Source organism: Ailuropoda melanoleuca, chromosome 2 (assembly GCF_002007445.2).
Source record: "Ailuropoda melanoleuca isolate Jingjing chromosome 2, ASM200744v2, whole genome shotgun sequence".
Lineage (NCBI taxonomy): Eukaryota > Metazoa > Chordata > Mammalia > Carnivora > Ursidae > Ailuropoda > Ailuropoda melanoleuca.
The window spans coordinates 55,510,716-55,534,574 of record NC_048219.1 but is presented as its reverse complement, the minus strand read 5'-3'; the positions used below and the strand labels follow the sequence as shown (position 1 = coordinate 55,534,574).

Sequence of the window (23,859 nt, the reverse complement as noted above, 5' to 3'; positions counted from 1 at the left end):
TCCAACAATTGTTGTTTCTTGCCTTGTCTATCTTTGCCATTCTAACTGGCGTAAGGTGGTATCTCAGTGTGGTTTTGATTTGAATTTCCCTGATGGCTAATGATTTTGAACATTTTTTCATGTGTCTGTTAGCCATTTGTATGTCTTCATTGGAAAAGTGTCTGTTCATATCTTCTGCCCATTTTATGATTTGTTTATTTGTTTCTCGTGTATTGAGTTTGAGAAGTTCTTTGTAGATCTTGGATACCAGTCCTTTATCTGTGGTGTCCTTTGCAAATATATTCTCCCATTCCGTGGGCTGTCTCTTAGTTTTTTTGACTGTTTCCTTGGCTGTGCAGAAGCTCTTTATCCTGATAAAGTCCCATAAGTTCATTTTATCTTTTATTTCTCTTGCCTTTGGAGATGTGTCGTGAAAAAGGTTGCTCTGGCCGATGTCATAGAAGTTGTTGCCTATGTTCTCCTCTAGAATTTTGATGGATTCCTGTCTCACATTGAGGTCTTTCATCCATTTGGAGTTTATTTTTGTGTATGGTGTGAGAGAGTGGTCAAGTTTCATTCTTTTGCATGTAGCTGTCCAATTTTCCCAGCACCATTTATTGAAGAGACTGTCTTTTTTCCACCGGATGTTTTTTCCTGCTTTATCAAAGATTAGTTGCCCAAAGAGCCGAGGGTCCATTTCTGGGTTCTCTATTCTGTTCCATTGGTCGATGTGTCTGTTTTTGTGCCAGTACCATGCTGTCTTTGTGATCACAGCTTTGTAGTACAGCTCGAAATCCGGCATTGTGATGCCCCCAGCTTTGTTTTTCCTTTTCAACAGTTCCTTGGAGATTCGGGGCCTTTTCTGGTTCCATACAAATTTAAGGACTATTTGTTCCAGTTCTTTGAAAAATGTCCTCGGTATTTTGATCGGGATAGCATTGAAAGTGTAGATTGCTCTGGGTAGTATGGACATTTTAACTATGTTAATTCTTCCAATCCATGAGCATGGAATATTTTTCCATCTTTTTATGTCTTCCTCAATATCTTTCAAAAGTGATCTATAGTTTCTAGGATATAGGTCCTTTACGTCTCTGGTTAAGTTAATTCCAAGGTAACGTATGGTTTTTGGTGTTATTGTAAATGGGATGGATTCCCTAATTTCTCTTTCTTCAGTCTCGTTATTCGTGTATAGAAATGCAACTGATTTCTGGGCATTGATTTTGTATCCTGCCACCTTACTGAATTGTTCTATAACTTCTAATAGTTTGGGAGTGGATTCCTTTGGGTTTTCCATATAGAGTATCATGTCATCTGCAAAGAGAGACAGTTTGACTTCTTCTTTGCCGATTTGGATACCTTTGATCCCTTTTTGTCTTCTGATTGCTGTTGCAAGGACTTCTAGTACTATGTTGAATAATAGTGGCGAGAGTGGGCATCCTTGTCGTGTTCCTGATCTTAAGGGAAAGGCTTCCAGCTTTTCCCCATTGAGAATAATGCTTGCAGTAGGCTTTTCATAGATGGCTTTTATGAGATTGAGAAATGTACCCTCTATTCCTACACTCTGAAGGGTTTTAATCAGGAAAGGATGCTGTATTTTGTCAAATGCTTTTTCTGCATCAATTGAGAGGATCATATGGTTCTTGAGTCTTTTCTTGTTGATATGATGTATCACATTGATTGATTTGCGAGTGTTGAACCATGCTTGCATCCCAGGTATGAATCCCACTTGGTCATGATGGATAATCCTTTTAATGTACTGTTGGATTCTATTAGCAAGGATCTTGTTGAGGATTTTGGCATCCATATTCATTAGAGAAATCGGTCTGTAATTCTCCTTTTTGAGGGGGTCTTTGCCTGGTTTGGGGATCAAGGTAATATTAGCCTCATAGAATGAGTTTGGTAGCTTTCCTTCTGTTTCTATTTTTTGAAATAGCTTTAGGAGAATAGGGTATTATTTCTTCTTTGAATGTTTGGTAGAATTCCCCAGGAAAACCGTCCGGGCCTGGAGTTTTATTATTTGGAAGATTGTTTATCATTGACTCAATTTCTTCATAGTTAATTGGCCTGTTTAAGAAATCTTTCTTCCTGTTTCAGTCTTGGAGTTTTCCTCTTTGCAAGATACTATTTCTAACCTGAGGCAAAAAAATTGAAAGGAGTCAAAATGGCTTCTGAGGCTCCTTTTCCCCTCCCTCATCTTTGCAGACGTGAATCTGTCTCCTCCTTCCTCTCCCGAGCCTCTTAAAAACCATACTCTTTATTTTTAAACTTTTTTTTAATTTTTATTTTTTAGATCTTATTTATCTGAGAGAGAGAGAGAGAGAACACATGAACGGGAAGGGCAGAGGGAGCAGGAAAAGCAGACTCCCCGCTGACTGCGGAGCAGAGAACCTGAGGCAGGGCTCCATCCCAGGACCCTACAATCATAACCTGAGCTGAAGGCAGATGCTTAACTGACCGAGTCACCCAGGCACCCAGTTTTTTGTTGACCTAAACAAAACCCAAGTGTCTTATGTTCCCTGGACTAAGGCCGAATGGTGAGCCATAAAGTGTCCTAAAGTGACTGAGTACCTCCATAAACTTTGCTGAAGAATTTAGCATATTCAGACTGAACAGCTTCGAGACTCAGCTTTCTATCAACTAGCCCACCTGCTTAGCGGTGAGGACCAGGCCAAACACCGGATGAAACTAACCCTAAGGTAACATCCTGACGGTGATTTAAAGAAACCCCTAACTTTTGACACGATACTGGAACGCTTGCTGGGGATCTCTACTGAGCAATTAGAGTAGCTTTTGTTCAGCTTGCTGATTGAAACAAGATTCAGCCTTACACAGCCTGACAAACCTGTTCATGATTATTACAGTCAACTCCAAATTGTATTTTAAGACTGTTCTGGTCTTTCTGTAGATGTTGAATCCACCCGAGTGGCATTTCATTCTGTTTATCAGTGGGCTTAACCGGGATCTTTTCTTTTAGTTAAAAGGATCAGGATGAAATAGGAAATTTACCACTCCAGATTTAGTTAATTTGACAAATCTGCTCACTCACATCTTTGATGACCCACCTAAAAGAAAAACTGCTAAAATTCTTAATTTTTTTTTTAAATTATATTTGACAGAGATAGAGACAGCCAGCAAGAGAGGGAACACAAGCAGGGGGAGTGGGAGAGGAAGAAGCAGGCTTCCAGCGGAGCAGGGAGCCTGATGTGGGGCTCGATCCTGTAACGCCGGGATCACGCCCTGAGCCGAAGGCAGACGCTCAACAACTAAGCCACCCAGCGCCCCTAAAATTCTTAATTTTCAACTCCAGCAAATGAAGGCCTCTAAATAAAACCAAAATCCCTGTAGTTTCTGTTGTTACTGCTCTTAAGAGCCAGGGCCTTGGGAAAAAGAGAGTTTTATGAATTTAAGCATTCCAGGTACCTTCAGCCTTCTAGTTGGCCTTTCCAGTGTCCTCTTAATTCCCGGTAACAGAGTCCAAGAAATTATAGGGGCTCTTCTCAATCCTCCCTCTTAATTGACTTCAGAGAAACCACTCTCCAGACTGGAAATGAAAATCTGTTTTTATTGATACCACAGCTACCCTCCCAGGGCTTACCCCCACTGCTACAGAGCAGCCCCTGCCTTAGAGCACTAAAGCAGTTCCAATAGTAGGGCTCTCGAATAAACCTCGACAAGACCCTGCTCCAAACCTTTTCCCTTTTGTCGGGGCCCTTTGAGACCTACCCTTTTTCTCCTTATTCTACCTCCATTTATTGGGCTGAGATTTCTTAGAAAAGTAGGATGCCAAGATTTTTCTCAAAAGGGAGAAATAATTCTAGAATTTGACAACAGTAATAAAAGTAGCCAACCAGGAAAATTAAAAGACGCTTCAATGTTTTTTATTTATTCGTATTGGCTGAGCTACCATCCTTTTTATGGGCAAAAGCCTCAATTGATATTCGCAAAATCCACAGTGCACCTTCCATCAGGATTCAAATAGATCCCTTAAAACCTCTCCCATAATTAATACCCTATAAATGAGCCTCTCAAGGAGACATCAAGTCCATAATAGAATATTACAATGCTCGGGGCTTCATCATCCCCTGCACTAGTGTCTGTAATTACCTCTATTTTAGCTGTGAGAAAACCCAATGACCAGGATGGAAATTTGCCTAAGACCTCCAAGCAATAAATAACATTGTTACTCCTTGGCACCTTGTGGCTCCTACCCGCCCCCCCCCCACCCCAGCCACTAACATGCATTCTTTCTGAAGGCACATTTTTCACTGTAATTGATCTATGCAACACCTTTTTAGGATTCCAGTTGATGAGGATAGCCAATATCTTTTTGCTTTCACTTGGGAAGAACGGAAATATACCTGAACAATAATGCCCAGGGTTTCACAAAGAGTCGTTTTTACTTTTCATGAACCTTAAAAGTTGATTTGGACGATAAAAAGTTTTCTCCAGGCTCTATCTTGTTGTAAAATACATAGTTGATTTGCTTCTCTGCTCCCCTTCTCAAACCTCTTCACAGGAAGAAAGCATCCATCTGTTGAAATTTTTGGCCTTAAAGGGACATAAAGTCTCCAAAGAAAAATTGCAGTTTTCTCAAACTCAGGTTTGATACTTGAGGCATCAGAATAAGGACTACATTTGAATCAGATGAAACCCCTCACAACTGCTTAGTGCTGACAGATTACCTTTGAATCCCTGTGGCAATTTATCTGAAACTCCTCTAACCAGTGCAGGTTTCTCATGGTTTACTGATGGTTCTTACCTAAAAGATGAAAATAGTAAATATCATACTGAGTATTCTATTGTAATTCCTCTCGAGGTCACTGAAACAACACCTTTACATTTCGGATAATTCATCCCAACAGGCTGAACGATATGTCCTTACTTGAGTTCATATCTTAGCCAAGGGTAAAATTGCAAACATTTATACTGTTAGTTGGTATGTTTTCAGGGGTAGCTCATGATTTTTGAATATTATGGGGACAATTTGCTGTCCTTATCTCCAATGGAAATAAAATTTCAAATGGCTCCTACTTCCAAAATTTATCAGATGCCATATTTTTGTCAATTGCCCTGGCTCTTAAGGTTCCTGGGCATTTCAGACTCACTCCCTGGAGGACAAAGTAATCCACTGCACTGATATTTCTGCCAAAATTGCTCTTCTCAAGGAAATTAATGGCCAGACTTCTGCCATAGCTCAAAGGGATGTTCTCCCAAATGATAATTTTGGAAAAATTGGTAAATATCTAACAATTGGCCCTAGGAAAGGGAAAAAAATATTGGAAATCTAATAATTTTGACTCCTTAAGAAGACAACTAATTCTGTTTGGGGCCAAATAACACTCTGGCCCTACCAGAATTCTAAAATTTGCTGTACTTAACCACTGTACATGCATTAAACCATTGGTCTGCTGACAAATGATAGCATTTATGAAACAATACTGGTGGGGAAAAGTTAATGAGGCTTTCCAAAATGCCTACCATCCAGAGAAATCTGTTCCTATAAATGCATTTTATACAACTTCCCCTCTCATGTATAAATATATTTTAGTCATGGTTTGTGTGTTTTCTCACTGGACCAAAGCTTTCTCTTCTAAGTCAGGCCAATGCTTCTGTCAGAAAAGATTATACCTGGGAAACCCCTCTCAAACTTTATAGTGATCAGGGAACCTATTTTACTGGTCAGGTGCTTTGATAATTGTGCTGTTTGATTGGTTTTACAACACATTCATTGTGCATACCGTCCTCAACCCTCAGGATTAGTCACATGCTCTAGTGGCACTATTAAGACTCAACTGGCAAAATTAATAGATATCCTCCAAATACCTTGGTCGAAAGCACTGCTGTTGCTCTTCCAAACGTCAGATTCACCCCCATTGGAACTCCTCACTCTCACCCTTGTAATAGTCCTAGGACATCCAGTGCACTTTGCCCTGCTACCTCTGACCCACAGTTAATATAAGAAGATGTATACTTCAATACTATGAAGGTCTAATTGCTTCTATTAAAAATAACTATACTTTGTTATTTAAATTTTTTTTGAATTCCTGTATAATTAGCATACAGTGTTGTATTTTCAGGTGTACAATATAGTGATTCAACAATTCTGTACATTACTCAGTGTTCATTGTAAGTGTACTCTTAATCCCTTTCACCTATTTTACCCATCCCCCCATCCCTCTCCCCTCTGGTATTCATCAGTTCTCTATTTAACAGTGATTTTTTTGGTCTTTTTTTCCTTTGTTTCTTAAATTCCACATATGAGTGAAATCATATGGTATTTCTTTCTCTGACTTATTTCACTTAGCATTATACCCTTTAGCTCCATCCATGCCCTGCAAATGGCAAGATATCATTCTTTTTGATGGTAGAGTAATATTCTTGTGTGTGTGTGTGTGTGTGTGTGTGTGTGTACATACGTGTGTGTACACACTACATCTTCTTTATCCATTCATCTACCGATGGACACTTGGGCTTCTTCCGTAATTTGGCTATTGTAGTAGATAATGCTGTAATAAGCATGGGGTTGCATATATCTTTTGGAATTAGTGTTTTTATATTCTTTGGGTAAATACCCAGAAGTGGAACTGCTACATCCTACGGAAATTCTATTTTTAATTTTTTGAAGAATCTCCATACAGTTTTCCACAGTGGCTGCACCAGTTTGCATTCCCACTAAGAGAGCATGAGTGTTCCTTTTCCTCCACAGCCTCACCAACACTTGTTGTTTCTTGTGTTTTTGACTTTCGCCATTCTAACAAGTGTGAGGTGATATCTCACTGTGGTTTTGCTTTGCATTTCCCTGACGATTAGTGATGTTGAGCATCTTTTCATGTATCTGTTGGCCATCTGAAAGTCTTCTTTGGAGAAATGTCTGTTCCTCTCTTCCCATTGTTAATTGGATTATTTGGGGTTTTGGTGTTGAATTGTATAAATTCTTTTATAATTTGGTTACTAACCCTTTATCAGATATGTCATCTGCAAATATCTTCTCCCATTCAGTAGTTGCCTTTTATTTTTGTTGATTGTTTCCTTTAATGGGCAGAAGATTTTTATTTTGATGTAGTCCCAATAGTATATTTTTGCTTTTTTTCTCTTGCTTCAGGAGATCTATCTAGAAAAGTATTGCTACAGCCAATATCAGAGAAAATTACTGCATGTATTCTCCACTAGGATTTTTATGGTTTCAGGTCTCACATTTAGGTCTTTAATCAATTTTGAGTTTATTTTTCTGTATGATATGAGAAAGTGGTCCAGTTTCATTCTTTTGCATGTAGCTGTCCAATTTTCCCAACACCATTTGTTGAAGAGACTTTTTCCCATTGTATATTCTTGCCTCCTTTGTCAAAGATGAATGTCCATTTAATTGGGGGTTTATTTCTGGGCTATATTCTTTCAATTGATCTGTGTCTATTTTTGTGCCAGTACCATACTGTTTTGATTACTACAGCTTTGCAATATATCTTGAAATATAGGATTGTGATACCTCCAGTTTTGTTCTTTTTTTCCAAGATTACTTTGGCTAATTGAGCTCTTTTGTGGTTCTATAGAAATTTTAGTATTCTAGTTCTGTGAAAAATGCTCTTGGTATTTCCATGGGGGTTGCATTAAATCTGTAGATTGCTTTGGGTAGTATGGACATTTTAACAATATTTGTTCTTCCAATCCACGAGCACGGAATATCTTTCTATTTGTGTTGTTTTCAATTTCTTTTATCATTGTTTTATAGTTTCCAAAATACAGGTCTTTCACCTCCTTGTATAAGTTTATTCCTAGGTATTTTATTATTTTTGGTGCAATTGTAAATGGGATTGTTTTCTTAATCTCTCTGCTACTTTGTTATTAGTGTATAGAAATGTAACGAATTTCTTTATACTGATTTTATATCCCAAAATCTTACTGAATTCATTTATCAGTTATAGTAGTTTTTTTTGGTGAAGTGTTTAGGGTTTTCTATATTATGTCATCTGTATTATATTTCTGTATTATGTCTTCTGCAAATAGTGACAGTTTTAGATCTTCCTTACCAACTTGGATGCCTTTTTATTTCTTTTTCTTGTCTGATTGCTGTGGCTAGGACTTCCTGTACTATGTTGACTAAACGTGGTGAGTGTAAACATCCTTAGTTTTGTTCCTGATCTTAGGGAAAAAGCTCTCAGTTTTTCACCATTGAATATGATGTTAGCTGTGGGTTTTTCTTATATAGCCTTTATTATGTTGAGATATTTTCCCTCTAAATTTGTTTACAGTTGAATGGATGTTGTACTTTGCTGAATGCATTTTCTGAAACTATTGAAATGGGGGCGCCTGGGTGGCGCAGCTGTTAACTGTCTGCCTTTGGCTCAGGGCATGATCCTGGCGTTCTGGGATCGAACCCCGCATCAGGCTCCTTGCTCTACTGGGAGCCTGTTTCTTCCTCTCCCACTCCCCCTGCTTGTGTTCCCTCTCTCACTGGCTGTCTCTCTCTGTGTCAAATAAATAAATAAAATCTTTTAAAAAAAATGAAACTTTTGAAATGATCATATGGTTTTTATCCCTTGTTGATGTGATGTATCATGTTGATTGATTTGTGAATATTGAACCACTCTTCTAGCCCAGGAATAAATCCCACTCGAATCTGGGGAATGATTTTTTTTTTTTTTAACGACCAGCATCCTTTCTTTTTATTTTTTGAGATTTTATTTATTTATTTAACAGAGAGAGAGAGTCACAAGCAGGGGGAGTGACAGGCAGAGGGAGAAGCAGGCTCCCTGCTAAGCAGGGAGCGCAACATGGGGCTCGATCCCAGGACCCTGCAATCATGACCTGAGTGAAGGCAGATGCTTAACTGACTGAGCCACCCAGGCACCCTGATTTTTTTAATGTAGTGTTGGATTTGGTTTGCTAATAGTTTGTTGAGGACTTTTTGCATCTATGTTCACCAGAGATTTTGGCCTATATTTTGTTTGTTTGTTTTTTGTTTTTTTGTAGTCTCTTTGTCTAGTTTGGGTATTTGGGTAATGCTGACTTCATTGAATGAATTTGGAAGCTATCCTTCCTCTTCTATTTTTTTTTGTAATAGCTTGTGAAGAATAGATATTAACTCTTCTTTAAATGTAGAATTCACCTGTGAAGCCATCTGATCCTGGATTTTTGTTTGTTGTGCATTTTTTGATTACCGACTCATCTTCATTGCTGGTAATCAGTCTGTTCAAATTTTCTATTTCTTCCTGATTGGAAGAATGTTATATGTTTCTCGGAATTTATCTATTTCTTCTAAGTTGTCCCAATTTTTGGCATATTGGCATATTATATTTCTGTGGTGCTGGTTGTTACTTCTCTTTTAGTACTGATTTTGAGTCTTCTCTTTTCTTTCTTTTTTTTTTTTTTGATAGTTTTGGCTAAAGTTTATTAATTTTGTTTATCTTTTCAAAGTCATGGCTCCTGATTTCGTTGATCTGTTCTAATTTTTATTATGTCCCTCCTACTGGTTTTGGCTTTTGTTTGTTCTTCTTTTTCTAGTTTTAGTTGTAAAGTTAGGTTGTTTGAGATTTTTCTTGCTTCTTGAGACAAGCCTCTATTGCTCTAAAATTTCTTCTGAGAACAGCTTTTGCTGCATCCCAAAGATTCTGGATAGTTGTGTTTTCATTTTCATTTGTCTCCATGTATTTTATTTCCTCTTTGATATCTTGGTTGACCCTCTCATTGTTTAGTAACATATTGTATTACCGCCATGTATTTGTGGTTTTTCCAGATTTTTTCTTGTGGTTGATTTCTAGTTTCATAGCATTGTGATCAGAAAAGATGCATGGTATGACTTTTATCTTTTTGAATTTGTTGACTTATTTTGTGGCCTCACATGTGATTTATCCTGAATAATGTTCCATGTGCCTTTGAAAAGAATGTGTATTCTGCTGTTTTAAGATGGAATATTCTGAATATATTTATTAGATCCATCTGGTTCAATGTGCCATTCAAAGCCACTGTTTCATTGTTGATTCTGTTTAGATAATCTATACATTGATGTAAGTAGGGTGTTAAAGTCCCCTCCTATTATTGCTATTGATTACTTCCTTAGTTATTAGCTGCTTTATGTATCTGGATGCTCTCTTGTTGGGTGCATAAATGTTTACATTTGTTATTACCTTCTTGTGGAATTTTCCCTTTTATTATTACAAAGTGTCTTCGTCTCTTGTTATAGTCTTCATTTTAAAGTCTTTTGTCTGATATAAGTATTGCTACCTCAGCTTTCTTTTCATTTCTGTTTGAATGAGAAATGGTTTTCCAACCCTTCACTTTCAATCTGCATGTGTCTTTAGGTCTAAAATGAATCCCATATAGGAAGCATATAGATGGGTCTTGCTTTTTTTTTTTTTTTTAGTCGGCTCCATGCCCAGTGTGGAGCCCAATGTGGGCTGAGATCAAGAGTCATATGCTCAACCGACTGAGCCACTCAGGTGCCCTAGGTCTTGCATTTTTATCCATTCTGTCACCTTATTTCTTTTGATTGGAGCCTTTAGTCCATTTAAATTCAGAGTAATTATTGATAGGTATGTACTTATTGCCATTTTGTTACTTGTTTTTCAATTGTTTTGTAGTTTTTCTCTGTTCCGTTCTTCTCTTGCTCTCTTCTCCCACAGTTCCTTTCTCTTTATTTTTTGTATATCTATTTCTGGTTTTTGATTTGGTTGACTTGGTTACCATTAGATTTATATATAACATCTTAGGCATATATAGTCTATATTAAGTGGATAGTCACTCAAGTTTGAATCCATTCCAAAAGCACTACATTTTTATTCCTCTCCCCTTCATGTTTTCCGTATATGGTATCCTACTTTACATCCTTTTAATTTGTGAATTCCTTGACTGATTTTTATAGATATACTTAACTTTACTGCTTTTGTGTTTCCTACTTTTCTTACTCTTTCCTTTCCACTGAGAGAGTCCCCTTTAACATTTCCTATTTCCTATAGCACTGGATTAGTAGTGATGAGTTCCTTTAACTTTAGTTTGGGAAACTATCTTTCCTTCTATTCTGAAGGAAACCCTTGCTGGATAGAGTATTTTTGGTTGCAGGTTTTGTTTGTTTGTTTGTTTGTTTAGCACTTTGAATATATCATGCCACTCTTCTCTGGCCTGCAAAGTTTCTGTTGAAAAATCAGCTGATAACCTTACGGGATTTCCCTTGTATGTAACTGTTTGCTCTTGCTGCTTTTAAAATTCTCTGTTGACCATTACCTTTTGCCATTTTAATTACTATGTGTCTTGATGTGGCTTGATTTTGTTGGGGGCTCTCTGTGCCTCCTACATCTGGATATCTGTTTTCCAAGATTCAGGAAGTTTTCAGCTATTACTTCTTCAAATACATTTTCTGTCCCCTTTTCTCTCTCTCCTCCTTCTGGGATCCTGATAATTCAAATGTTATAATGCTTGATGGTGTCGTTGAGTTCCCTTTAATCTATTTTCATTTTGGGTTCGTTCGTTCATTCATTCATTCATTCATTCTCCTATTCAGCTTGATTGCTTTCCATTACTCTGTCCTCCAGTCACTGATCCATTCTTCTGTTTCTTCTAGTTTACTATTTATTCCCTCTAGTGTTTTTAAATTTCAGTTATTGAGTTCTTATTAGAACTTAGATAAAAGAGCCTGATTGTTTCTTTTTGATGTTTTCTGTCTCTTTGTTGAGGCTCTGACAGAGGTCTTTCACTCCTTTCTCAAGTCCAGTGAGTATCTTTATGATTGTCACTTTGAATTCTCTATCAGGCATATTACTTATCTCTTTCATTTAGCTCTCTTTCTGTATTTTGTCCTGTTCTTTCATTTGGGGCATATTCTTCCCCTCATTTTCACTCTTTGTGTCTGTTTCAGTGTGTTAGGAAAATCAGCTATATCTCCGGCTCTTGAAAGTAGTGGCCTTATAAGAGGTTCTTTTGTGCTCTGCAGTGCAATGTCCCCTTTTCACCAGAACCTGGTGCTTCAGGGATGTCTCCTATGTGTGTTGTATGCACCCTGGTATTGTGGCTGAGTTTTTGCCTTCAGTCCAGTCATCTGCAATGGCTCTTTTTGCTTGTTGTGGGCAGAGCTTAGTATCTGTGTTGTTAGAGGGTATGTCTGGAGCTGCCTTTGGCTTGAGTTGAGTTTGACCAGGTGTTTTCCAGGGATGCAGTAGCATAGAACTATGGAACACTTTTTCTGTGTGGTTCCCTGAGAAGCTTTGGTGGTGGTTGTGGGAGAGGGTGAGGCCAGGCACCAGACGTCTGCCCCTAGCCTACTGCTGGTGCTGCAGTTGGACTGGTCTGTGTGGTTATCTTCCCCTCTCCCAAGGGCAGGAGTCATTTTGGAGTGATGCTGGTCCCTTTGTAGACTCCAGGTTTGTGACACCACTTTGGATGGGCTCAGGCTAAGGCTGTATTGGAGGGGGTAGGTCTGCAGAAGAATGTGGGGGCAGGATGCATGGTGCCAGCAAGGGGTGTGCTGGTCCAAAGTGGGAGAGGAGCTACAGCCATCCAGGAAAACTCCCGCCCAGGCCAGCCAGTTTGTGGAGGGGCAGATATGCAGAAGACGTGGGGGTGAGGCATGCTGCTAGCAAGCTAGGTAGGGAGTGTTCCAGCAGCATTGTCTTTTGCCGTTATCTGTGTATCTAGACTAGGGGAGGGAAATGGTGCGTACCAGCTCTTTTGTTGTTAAAGTGTCCCAAAGATCCCTGCCCCTTCAACACACACTGTTATTAAGTAAATCTCCTTCTTGTGTACCCCTGGTGTTTTTCAAACTGCTGCTCTATGCTGTGTCTCAGAGGGGCTGTTTGGTGTGCTGTCTCTTTAAGGGTGAGAACTCAGTTTCCTATTGCCCTCTGGCTCTCGGAGCCAAGCCAGCTGATTTTTATTAAGCTCTGGATATTAAGCCCCTTTGATTGTAAAATTCATGAAATTTGCCCCTCCCATTTTCAAAGCCAAATGTTATGGGGGTTTGTCTTCTCCATGTGGGTTCCCTGTGCCTGGGGTGCCTGGTGTGGAGTCTGCTCCCCACTGCTACCTGTACCTATGGCATCCCTCTCTCCCAGGGATAGTCCTGTGGGTCATCTTGGCTCCTGACTACATCTCCGTCCTTCCTACCCTCTTTGATGTGCTCTCTTCTTTTATATTTAGTTGTGGAGAGTCTGTTCTTTCAGTCTTTGGGTCATCATCAGAGCTCAAAAATAAGCATGCTTAGGTAGAGCAATCTTATCACAATGCACTCTCTGGAGATTTTGTTGGATGAAAAGCACCTCCATAAAAAGTCTTCTGCCTCACTGAAAAGACCCGTATCAGGAACTGCAAACCAACCCTTGTGCCATGAAACTCCAGGAGAGACTCTTAGATTCACGTAACACATCTAAAGAAAGCACCAAACCATAACTGGACCTGCACACCATCTGATGACATGAAAGTAAAGATATCCAGGAATTGAAGCAGATGATATCGGAGGAGACAGCTTTCCTAAGATGTCTGGACCAGGCCTGTATACCTTTTTCTCACCATTGACGCTTCTCTCTTTTTTTGTGGGAAGATGATGCCTCCTCTGCATTTCCCAAGCCCTTGTGGAAGACAGAGACCTCTTCTTTTGATTATAGCTTTTTGGAAACAGCTTCATCATGATCCTGGGACAAATTCACTTGCTTTATTTTTGAAGGGTTAGAAAGTTCAGAATTCACCAAAGTCTTTCATCTGAACTATTAACTGATTTTAGATTCTTTTTTTTTTTTAAGATTTTATTTATTTATTTGACAGAGATAGAGACAGCCAGTGAGAGAGGGAACACAGGCAGGGGGAGTGGGAGAGGGAGAAGCAGGCTTATAGCGGAGGAGCCTGATATGGGGCTCAATCCCATAATGCTGGGATCACGCCCTGAGCCGAAGGCAGACACTTAACCACTGTGCCACCCAGGCGCCCCTGATTTTAGATTCTTATCCAGATTCATGGTTTCTGAGTTTGCAACCACAGACTGTATTTTCAATAACACATTTAATTCCAAACAGTCTTTTGAGATAACAATACTGTCGTAAAACATCTTTGAGGTTGTGCTGTTTTGCAAAAAGTTCATCAGCCATTGCTTCATGTTTCTACCTGCACTGTAACTTCTCAAGATGCCTCAGTCAGTTCTTTCAATGTGCTCTTGAAGTATTTATGATTCTGTTTTCATGGTCTCTTTAAGTGGAGCCTACTGGGAGGCATACATGGTTCTAGGTTTGCCTTCATAGAGTCTTTCTCCCATAAGTTGGAAAAAGTGTCAATAAATATTTCAGTGGCTACTTCCAGACCTACAGTCCTGGTTTAGAACCATTATACAATTTGGAATTGGTATGTTACTTCTGTTTTGTATATTTAATTTTTATTTTGTTGCCTGTCAGACTTTAAAAAATGTTGTATCCACTAATGTGATGCTGGCTCAACACTTCGAGATGATTTCCAACACTTAGGACCTTGAGTAGATACTACTTTAGGTGGGAGTACCTGAGAGGTTCTCCCTTCTAATCCTCTTGTTACTCAAATGTGACCTTTAGTGCTTTCCCTCCAATATGGGATGTGACAACCAGGGGAAGATCCTTCCTGGTACTGAGGGACAAAACCACTAAATGTGGAAAACTTCCCTCTTGATCAGTGATGCTTTCAAAAAAAGATTTTGATCAAAAGTGGGAAATGTGAAAATTAGCAAAAGGATACCTCATTTAGAATGGAGTTGGAGGTCTACAGGGGGAGCTGTCATGTCCTGCCACTCATCAACTGCAGATCCAACATAAAAAGCAGGGGTAACTTGCCCGTGGATACTACTTTCTTATCTCAGCAAGAAGGATTTCCTCCTACCCAAGTAGAGCCCAGGTAATTAGAGACTGTCAGAACTCAGCCAATGAAAAACCACTATATTTCAAGTTTCTAGTTTACTCCAAATGACTTTTCATTTAGAACAGCCTTCTCAATTTCCCCCTTTCCTCTATAAGAGCATTCCCTCTCCTCTGTTCTGCAGATTTACCAATGCTCTTGCCATAGCTTGCTTGTCCTGGATTGTAATTCTCTGCTATTCCCAAATTCAGTTTTTTGCTGGTAAAATAACTGGCAGTTTTATTTTTAAGGCTAACAGTCCAAAGAGCAACTCTTTTTTAAAGACAGGGACAATTTCCAGTTCTTAATCTAACAGATTTTGAAGCAGAGGTATTTAAATGCCAGTAAAACAGTATATATATATTGCTTAGGAGAAGAAGGAAAGGTAGTAAAGTGTTTGCAAAGAACCTACTCAGTGTGGAAACCTGACATCGGAAATACTTACTTATTGTAGCCCCAATACCTCTGTGGGCATTTGGAAAATCAATTATTCAAAGAAGCAAAATTTTGTTCATTCATATGTTCATGGTAAATGGTCTTCAGTGCTCTTTTTTCCTTATAGTTTCAGTTGATTCATCCAGTTATATTTTTAGGATTTCTATTATATCACAAGCTCTCAGGATTCAAACATAAGCAATCTAAACAAATTAATCTTAATTATCAGAATTAAAATAGGGGTAGGGGCGCCTGGGTGGCACAGCGGTTAAGCGTCTGCCTTCGGCTCAGGGCGTGATCCCGGCGTTATGGGATCGAGCCCCACATCAGGCTCCTCTGCTATGAGCCTGCTTCTTCCTCTCCCACTCCCCCTGCTTGTGTTCCCTCTCTCCCTGGCTGTCTCTATCTCTGTCGAATAAATAAATAAAATCTTTAAAAAATAAATAAATAAAATAAAATAGGGGATAAGGTTTGTCATGGAAATGAGTCTAAAAGCTCCAAAAACAATGGATCATTCCAATTTCACACTCTGTAATTTTTATTTTAGTGGGCAGCTGCCTAGGAGAAAAATGGGTTATGTAGAGTTAATTCTGAAAAGTAAAAAATAAAATAAAAATTTAAGGAAACTGAAAAAATTAAGAAATATCTGGTTTAACTCTTACACCTAGTTCTCCCCCACCCTTCACCCATCCATTCTCCTCACAATGATCCAGGGATTACTGATCTCTCCCCCTTTCTCATTTGTTAATGCAAATCTTATGTCCCTCCCCTGCTTAAAACACTCTAATAGCTGGCTGCCCATTCATCTCAGGATAAAATACAAAATCCTCAGTGCTCTACAAAGCCCTACTTGATCTTGTCACTACCTACCTTACTAGTTTTATCTGATTTCATGTACTTTCAGGATTTCTGTGCTCCAGCCACATTGATATTCTTTTGGTTGCAGAAATTCAGAATTCTTCTGAGGTATTGAGACATTTGCCCTCTTTTGTTCCCTCTGCTGAGAGTGCTCTTTTTGTTTATAGGTAACCCTCCATCGTGTCTAGGTCATTGCACAGATTTCAGCTTTCCCCCAAAGTGTGTAGTTCTCAGAAGTTTTCCTGCCCTACCAGGGTAGCAGGCCCCCTTTGTATGCTGTCATGGCTTGCCTGCATTCCCATGTAGCCCTTAACACTATTGTAATTGAACCGCTCATGGACCGGGTCTCTTTAAGTTCTGTCACTAATGTCTAGCAATATACATTCCCTAGACCTTACTGGAATTCAATAAATATTTGCTAAATCAATGAGTTAACACCTTATTTGGAATAAAATGATCAGTGAGACTTCTGTGCTTCTAGAATTATCTGTGGGGTGAAAATACCGGTGAAACATAACATCCACCACCTTAGAACTATTCTAAGAAGTCTGTTTCACCAAAAACCATTCATAGTAAATGCAATATCTGGTACATTTGTATAGATGGAGTGGCTCCACCTGCAGCAGCCAGAAATGAATATTAATCAATCTCCCTTTCTCTTACTTTATTCATTCAGTTAGTTACAAAGTCCTGTTAATTTTGTCCTTAGGATCTTCCGTATCTGTTCATTTATCTTATTTATCTCTGCCTTTCTATGAGTTTAATTTGAGGTCATCATCATCTTTTGCATAGATTCTTTTTTTTTTTTTTTAAAGATTTTATTTATTTATCTGACAGAGATAGAGACCCAGCGAGAGAGGGAACACAAGCAGGGGGAGTGGGAGAGAAAGAAGCAGGCTCATAGCGGAGGAGCCTGATGTGGGGCTCGATCCCATAACGCCGGGATCATGCCCTGAGCCGAAGGCAGACGCTTAACCGCTGTGCCACCCAGGCGCCCCATGCATAGATTCTTCTAACAGCTTTCCTATTAGTTATTCTTTCAGTTTTAGCCTCTCTTCCCACTTCAGCTGAAGGTATTTTTCTAAAAGGTATATATAAATGCATACCTAAAATGTATATATTCTCCTTTTAAAACGCTTTGCCTCAGGATAATGTACTAATTTCTCAAGAGGGCTTACAAGGCCTTTTATGACTTAACCCTGCCTACCACTCTTTTGTTCTTTACTGCTATCTCCTTCCAAATTCAAGGTGTCAGCTGTACCCAATAGTTATGTAATCACTTCCAGGTCTTGGCTCTTTCCACTATTTCTTCCTAGCCCTACTTTTGAGGCCTGGCTAATTTGTCCCACCACCAATTATATTAGGACACCTATTTCTTGTTTGCCATTGTACTTGTAATGCCTGACATATGATCAGTATTAATGTTATTTTGGGTTGTCAGCATTGTATTCTTCTTGTTTTTAGTGATGATGATTATCTTTATTGTTTTGGCAGGTGTTTGTTTTTGATGTTGGAAGTAAAACTTGGAAATTTTATGATTGGTCACATATTACAACTGTGGTGATTTTTGGAGAATATGATCCAGAACTCATGTGTTATGCTCATTCACATGGGGCCAGAGTAGTGCTAAAAGGTGAGTTACAGTTCTTACCAGATACATCCAGCCAATTGGTAAGTTTACCTGCATTGTTTGCCATCCTGACCTTCCAAAAAAATTCCCTTTTCATGTTTATCTGGTATATTTTTTATTATCCTAAAATTAATCTTAGATACTAATTCATTTCACAGATAGTTATTTTTAAAGAATTAAATAAGTCACAATGATTTTGAGCAATAAAAAAAAAGTGAATCCTAATTAGCATGATGATTTTCAGCTAGTCATAGTCTTCAGTTTCTACTTCTAATTTGAGAATTATACTACTGATTACTCATGATGTTATTTCAGAGATTGAGTAATGATTTTCTATTATTTTTGAATATTATTTCTCTTCTTGGAAAACTTAAATTGGGGCCTTAGTATTCCAAAGTAATGAGATGTTTTAATGGTTTTGTGAAATAAATGTCATTAAACTGCAAAAAGCATATATGCATAAAAGATGTATATTTCTTCCACAGGAGATGCGCCCTTAAAGAATATCACTGATCCTATTTTCAGAGCATCCTGGATAGCTCAAAAAGTTAAGTTGGCCAAAACACAATATATGGATGGAATTAATATAGACATAGAGCAAGGAGCTAATTGTTTATCACCTGAATATTATGCATTAACCACTTTAGTCAAAGAAACCACAGACTCTTTCCATCGTGAAATTAAGGGATCACAGGTAAAAGTTCATTTGTTATTTTTTTTTGGAAACTCCTATTTTCCCTACCAAAATGTATTCATGAAGGTGTGACTAATAGAATCTCAGTTTTACTGAGTAGTAAAGAACTTCACATATATCCTAAAAATATTTTCTGGAAATTTTGAGGTTCTTATTAGAGAAGTTTTACAGAATTTTAAGGTGCTCTATTCTCTGTCCATATGAAGACACAGCATTGAGATTGTTCCGCCTACTTGCCTTGCAGCAGGTTTAGAGATATTAAATAGGCAATTAGATCAGCAAGAATCAGGAAGTGCTTAGCTGTCCAGGCCCTGCTTTCACCAGAGCAGGACAGAAATAGCTCTTGCCTAAGAGTAGATATCATTCTGGGGAAGTGTCTCACTTGCTTCATAGGTTCTGGATTACTTGTAGAGCACCTAATGTCTGAGAAAGCTCAAAGGTCTAACTCCATAGAATTTGAGAGAGCTGCGACAAAGGCTTCCCTGTAGCCATAGTGAGCATGATTAGAGCAGACGACCACAGCAGAAGGCATCTTGCCAGGCAATATATGGGTAATAAAAGATAATGTGGCCCTGGATCAGTGATCTCAAACCAGGCCACATATTAAGATAACCAAGTCTGTCTGTCTGTCTGTCTTTCTTTTTCTTTTTTTGAGAGACAGCATGCATGTATGCAAGCAGGCAGGGGAGGGTCAAAGGGAGGAGGAGAGAGAATCTTAAGTAGGCTCCGTTCTCAGCACAGAGCCTGGTGCTGGGGCTTGATCTCATGACCCTGAGATCATGATCTGAGCTGAAATCAAGAGCCAGACACTTAATCAACTGAGCCACCCAGGCACCCCAAGATAACCAAGTCTTTAAACACACACACACACACACACACACACACACTGCAATAAAGCAACTCAAATGAATTTTTTGGCTTTCCAGTGTGTATAAAGTTATGTTTACACTGTACTATAGTCTATCGAGTATGCAATAGTATTACATCTGAAAAGTAGATACCTTGATTAAAAACTAATTTATTGCTAAAAATGCTAACTATCATCTGAGCTTTTCAGCAAGTTTTAATCTTTTTGCTCGGAATGGGTCTTGCCTTGATGTTGATGGCTGTGGCTGATCAGGGTGGTGGTTGCTGAAGGTTGGGGAGGCTGTGGCAATCTCTTAAAATAAAACAACAATGAAGTTTGCTGCCCTGATGGACTCTTCTTTTAACAAACAATTTCTCTGTGGCAATGCTGTTTAAATAGCATTTTACCCAGAGTAGAACTTCAAAAATTGGGGTAAATTTATGTAATATTCTAAATCTTTTGTTATTTCAACAATCTAAATGGCATCTTCACCAGGAGTAGATTCCATCTCAGGAAATCACTTTCTTTTCTCATTCATAAGAAGCAATTCCTCATCTGTGAAAGTTTTATCATGAGATAGCAGCCATTCAGTCATATCTTCAGGTTCCACTTCTAATGCTAGTTCTCCTGCTATGTCTACCACATCTGCAGTGACTTCTTCCATGAAAGTCTGAAACCCCTCAACATCCTTCATGAGGGTGGGTATCAACCTGCCTGTTCCAAACTCCTCTTACTGTTAATATTTTGATTTTTTCCCATGAATCACGAATGTTCTTAATGGCATCTAGAATGGTGACTCCTTTCCAGAAAGTTTTCAATTTACTTTGCCCAGATCCTTTAGCAGAATCACTGTCTATGGCAAACATAGTTCTACTTAATTTGTTTCTTAAATAAAAAGATTTGAAATTTGGAATGACTCTTTGATCCATGGGCTGCAGAATGGAAGTTGTGTTAGCAGACATGAAAACATGCACCTCATTGTCCATCTCCATCGGCGTTCTTCAGTGACCAGGTATGTTGTCAGTGAACAGTCATATTTTGAAAGGAATCTTTCTTCAGTAGTTCTCAACACTGGGCTTAAAACATTCAGTAAACCGTGTTGTAAACAGATGTGCCCTCAGCCAGGCTTTGTTGTTCCATTTATAGAGCACAGGCAGAGTAGACTTAACATAATTCTTACGGGCCCTGGGATTTTCCGAGTGGTCAATGAGAATTGGCTTCAACTTAAAGTCACTAGCTGCTTTAGCCCCTATCGAGAGACTCAGCCTGTCCTATGAAGCCTTGAAATGAGGCATTGACTTCTTTCTAGGTATGGAAGTCCTAGATGGCATCTTCTTCCAATAGAAGACTGTTTTGTTTATCTTGAAAATCTGTTGTTCAGTATAGCCACCTTCATTAATTTATCTTAGCCAGAGTTTCTAGATAACTCTCTACAGTGAGTTATCAGCACTTGCTGCTTCACCTTGAACTTTTTTTTTTTAAATGGAGAAAACTCCTCCCCTTAAACCTCATGAAGCAACCTCTGCTGCTCCAAACTTATTTTTGCAGCTTCCTCACTTCTCCCAACCTTCACAGAATTTAAGGCCTTATTCTCTGGATTAGGGTATGGCTTAAGGGAATGTCGTGGCTGGTTTGATCTTCCATCCAAACCACTGCAACTTTTTCCATATCAGCAATATGGCGGTTTTGCTCTCTTATAATCCATGTGTTCACTGGAGTAGCACTTTTTATTTCCTTCAAAAACTTTTTGCTTTCACAACTTGGCTGTTTGGCATCAGAAGCCTAGCTTTCGGCCTATTTCAGCTTTTGACATACTTTCCTCCCTAAGCTTAATCATTTCTAGCTTTCGATTTGAAGTGAGAGATGTGTGACTCTTCCTTTCACTTGAACACTGAGAGGCCATTGTGGAGTTATTAATTTGTTCTAAATTCCAATGTTGTGTCTCAGAGAATAGGGAGGCCCAAGAAGAGGGACAGAGACAGGGAAATAGCCAGTGGGTGGAACAGTCAGAACACACACATTTATGGGTTGTTTGCCATCTTATATGGGAATGATTTGTGGCACCCTAAAACTGTTACAATAGTAACATTAAAAATCACTGATCACAAATCAGCAGAACAAATAATGAAAAAGTTTGATAAGTTGTGAGAATTATCAAAATGTGACACAGAGACATGAAGTGAAAAAAATGCTTTTGGAATAATGGTGCTCATAGACTTGCTTGATGCAGGGTTGCCAAAAACTTTAAATCTGTTTTAAAGAAAATGCGGTATCTGTGAAACACAATAACATGAGGTATACGTATTCAAGACTAAACAGTGAGATTTTTTTGAAGGTGGGGACCAGCTCCTTTTATCTAATACAATGTTAAAAATTGTTTATTTAGTGAATAAATGATATCCGCCTTTCAAAAATTTAAAATCTAGTTAAGTAGGAAATATATACATATGAAATATATATTCTATTTCATATAAATCGGTTTAGAGTCACTGCTTTATACTGAGAATCACCTAATTGTTAAAATATCTTGAAAGATTAAGTGTGGCATAGAGCCTAGGAACTGTATTTTTACTGTGTGTGTGTGTGTGTGGGTGTGTGTGTGTGTGTTTACTGTGCTGATTTTGGTACAATTGGACAACATGAATTTGAGATTCACTGGAAAATAATAAATGATGTAAGGATTGATTTCTCTGTGGCTTTATGTAGTAAGGAAGTTTTGTCAGTGTAGAATTTGGCTTGTCAGCTGAGTACAATTTATTTATTACTTATTTATCCCATCCCCCCACCCACCTCCCCTCTGGCAACTATCAGTTCTCTGTGCTTAGAAGTCTGTTTTTTGTTTCTTCCTTTGTTCACCTTCTTTGTTTCTTAAATTCCACATATGACTGAAATCATATATATTTGTCTTTGACTTATTTCACTAGGCATAATACCTTCTAGGTCCATCCATGTTGTTGCAAAGGGCAAGATCTCATTCTTTATGGTTGAGAAATATCCCATCACATATAGAGAGGGAGGGAGGGAGGAAGGGAGAGAGAGGGGGAGACAGACACAGAAACACACCCACATCTGCTTTATCCCTTCATCTATGGATATACACTTGGATAGCTTCCACGTCTTGACTATTGTAAATCGTGCTGCAATAAACATAGGGATGCATATCTTTTTGAATTAGTGTTTTCATTTTCTTTGGGTAAATACCCAGTAGTGGAATTACTGAATCATATGGCATTTCTATTTTTAATTTTGAGGAAACTCCATACTGTTTTCCATAGTGAATGCATCAATTGACATTCTCACCAACAGTTCACAAACGTTCTCCACATCCTTGTCAATACTTATTTCTTGTCTTTTTGATAGTAGCCATTCTGATAGGTGAAATCTCCTTGTGGTTTTGATTTGCGTTTCCCTGCTTAGTAATGCCAAGCATCTTTTCACGTGTCTGTTGGCCATTTGTGTGTCTTCTTTGGAAAAATGTCTATTCAGGTCCTCTGCCCATTTTTAGTTGGACTATTTGTGTTTTGGGTGTTGTGTACATTTTTTATATATTTTGGATATTAACCCCCTTATTGGATATATCATTTGCAAAGATCTCCCATTCAATAGGTTTTTCATTTTGTTGATGGTTTCCTTCACTGTGCAAAAGCTTTTTATTTTGTTGTAGTCCCAATAGTTAATTTTTGCTTTTGTCTCCCTTGCCTGTGGAGGCATATCTAAAAAAATGTTGCTAAAGCTGATCTCAAAGAGATTACTAGCCAAGTTTTCTTCTAGAAGGCTTTTGGTTTCAGGTCTCACATTTAGGTCTTTAATTCATTTTGAGTTTATTTTTGTATATGGGTGGAGAAAGTGGTCCAATTTCATTCTTTTGCATGCAGCTGTCTTATTTTCCCATTACCATTTGTTGAAGAGACTTTCTTTTCCCCATTGCATTTTCTTGCTTCCTTTGTTGGAGATTAATTGACCATATAAATGTGGGTTTATTTCTGGGCTTTCTATTTGGTAACATTGATCTCTGTGTCTCTTTTTGGCCAGTACCATATTGTTTTGATTATTATAGCTTTGTGTAGAGTATTTTGAAATCTGGAATTGTGATCCTTCCAACTTTGTTCTTTGTACCATAAGGATTTTAGTAGTTTATTCTAGTTCTGTAAAATAAATAAATAAATAAAAAGTAAAAAATGGTTCTTGTATTTTGATAAGGATTGCATTAAATCTGTAGCTTGCTTTGGGTAGTATGGATATTTTAACAGTATTAATTCTTCCAATCCATGAGCATGGAATATCTTTCCATTTGTTTGCGTCGTCTTCAATTTCTTTCATAAATTCAATTCAATTTCTTTCTTTTATAGTTTTTAGAGTATAGGTCTTTCACCTCTTTTTTTCTAACTAGATATATATATATATATGTATATGTATATATATATATATATATATATATTTTATCATATGTTAGTCACCATACAGTATATCATTAATTTTTGATGTAGGGTTCCTTGATTCATTGTTTGCATATAACACCCACTGCTCCATGCAATACATGCCCTCCTTAATACCCTTCACTGGGCTAGCCCATGCCTCCACCCC

General features: G+C 38.3%; 1 protein-coding gene across 1 annotated transcript in view; it reads left to right on the top strand.

Annotated features, from left to right (window-relative positions):
• The window catches only part of CTBS (chitobiase), a 45,513-nt gene that overhangs the window by 3,317 nt on the left and 18,337 nt on the right, over window positions 1-23,859 (top strand). Inside the window, exons 2-3 of the mRNA XM_002930793.2 lie at window positions 17,599-17,737; window positions 18,220-18,428. Of these exons, the coding sequence (XP_002930839.1) occupies window positions 17,599-17,737; window positions 18,220-18,428 (348 nt within the window). The remainder of the gene's footprint in view (window positions 1-17,598; window positions 17,738-18,219; window positions 18,429-23,859) is intronic.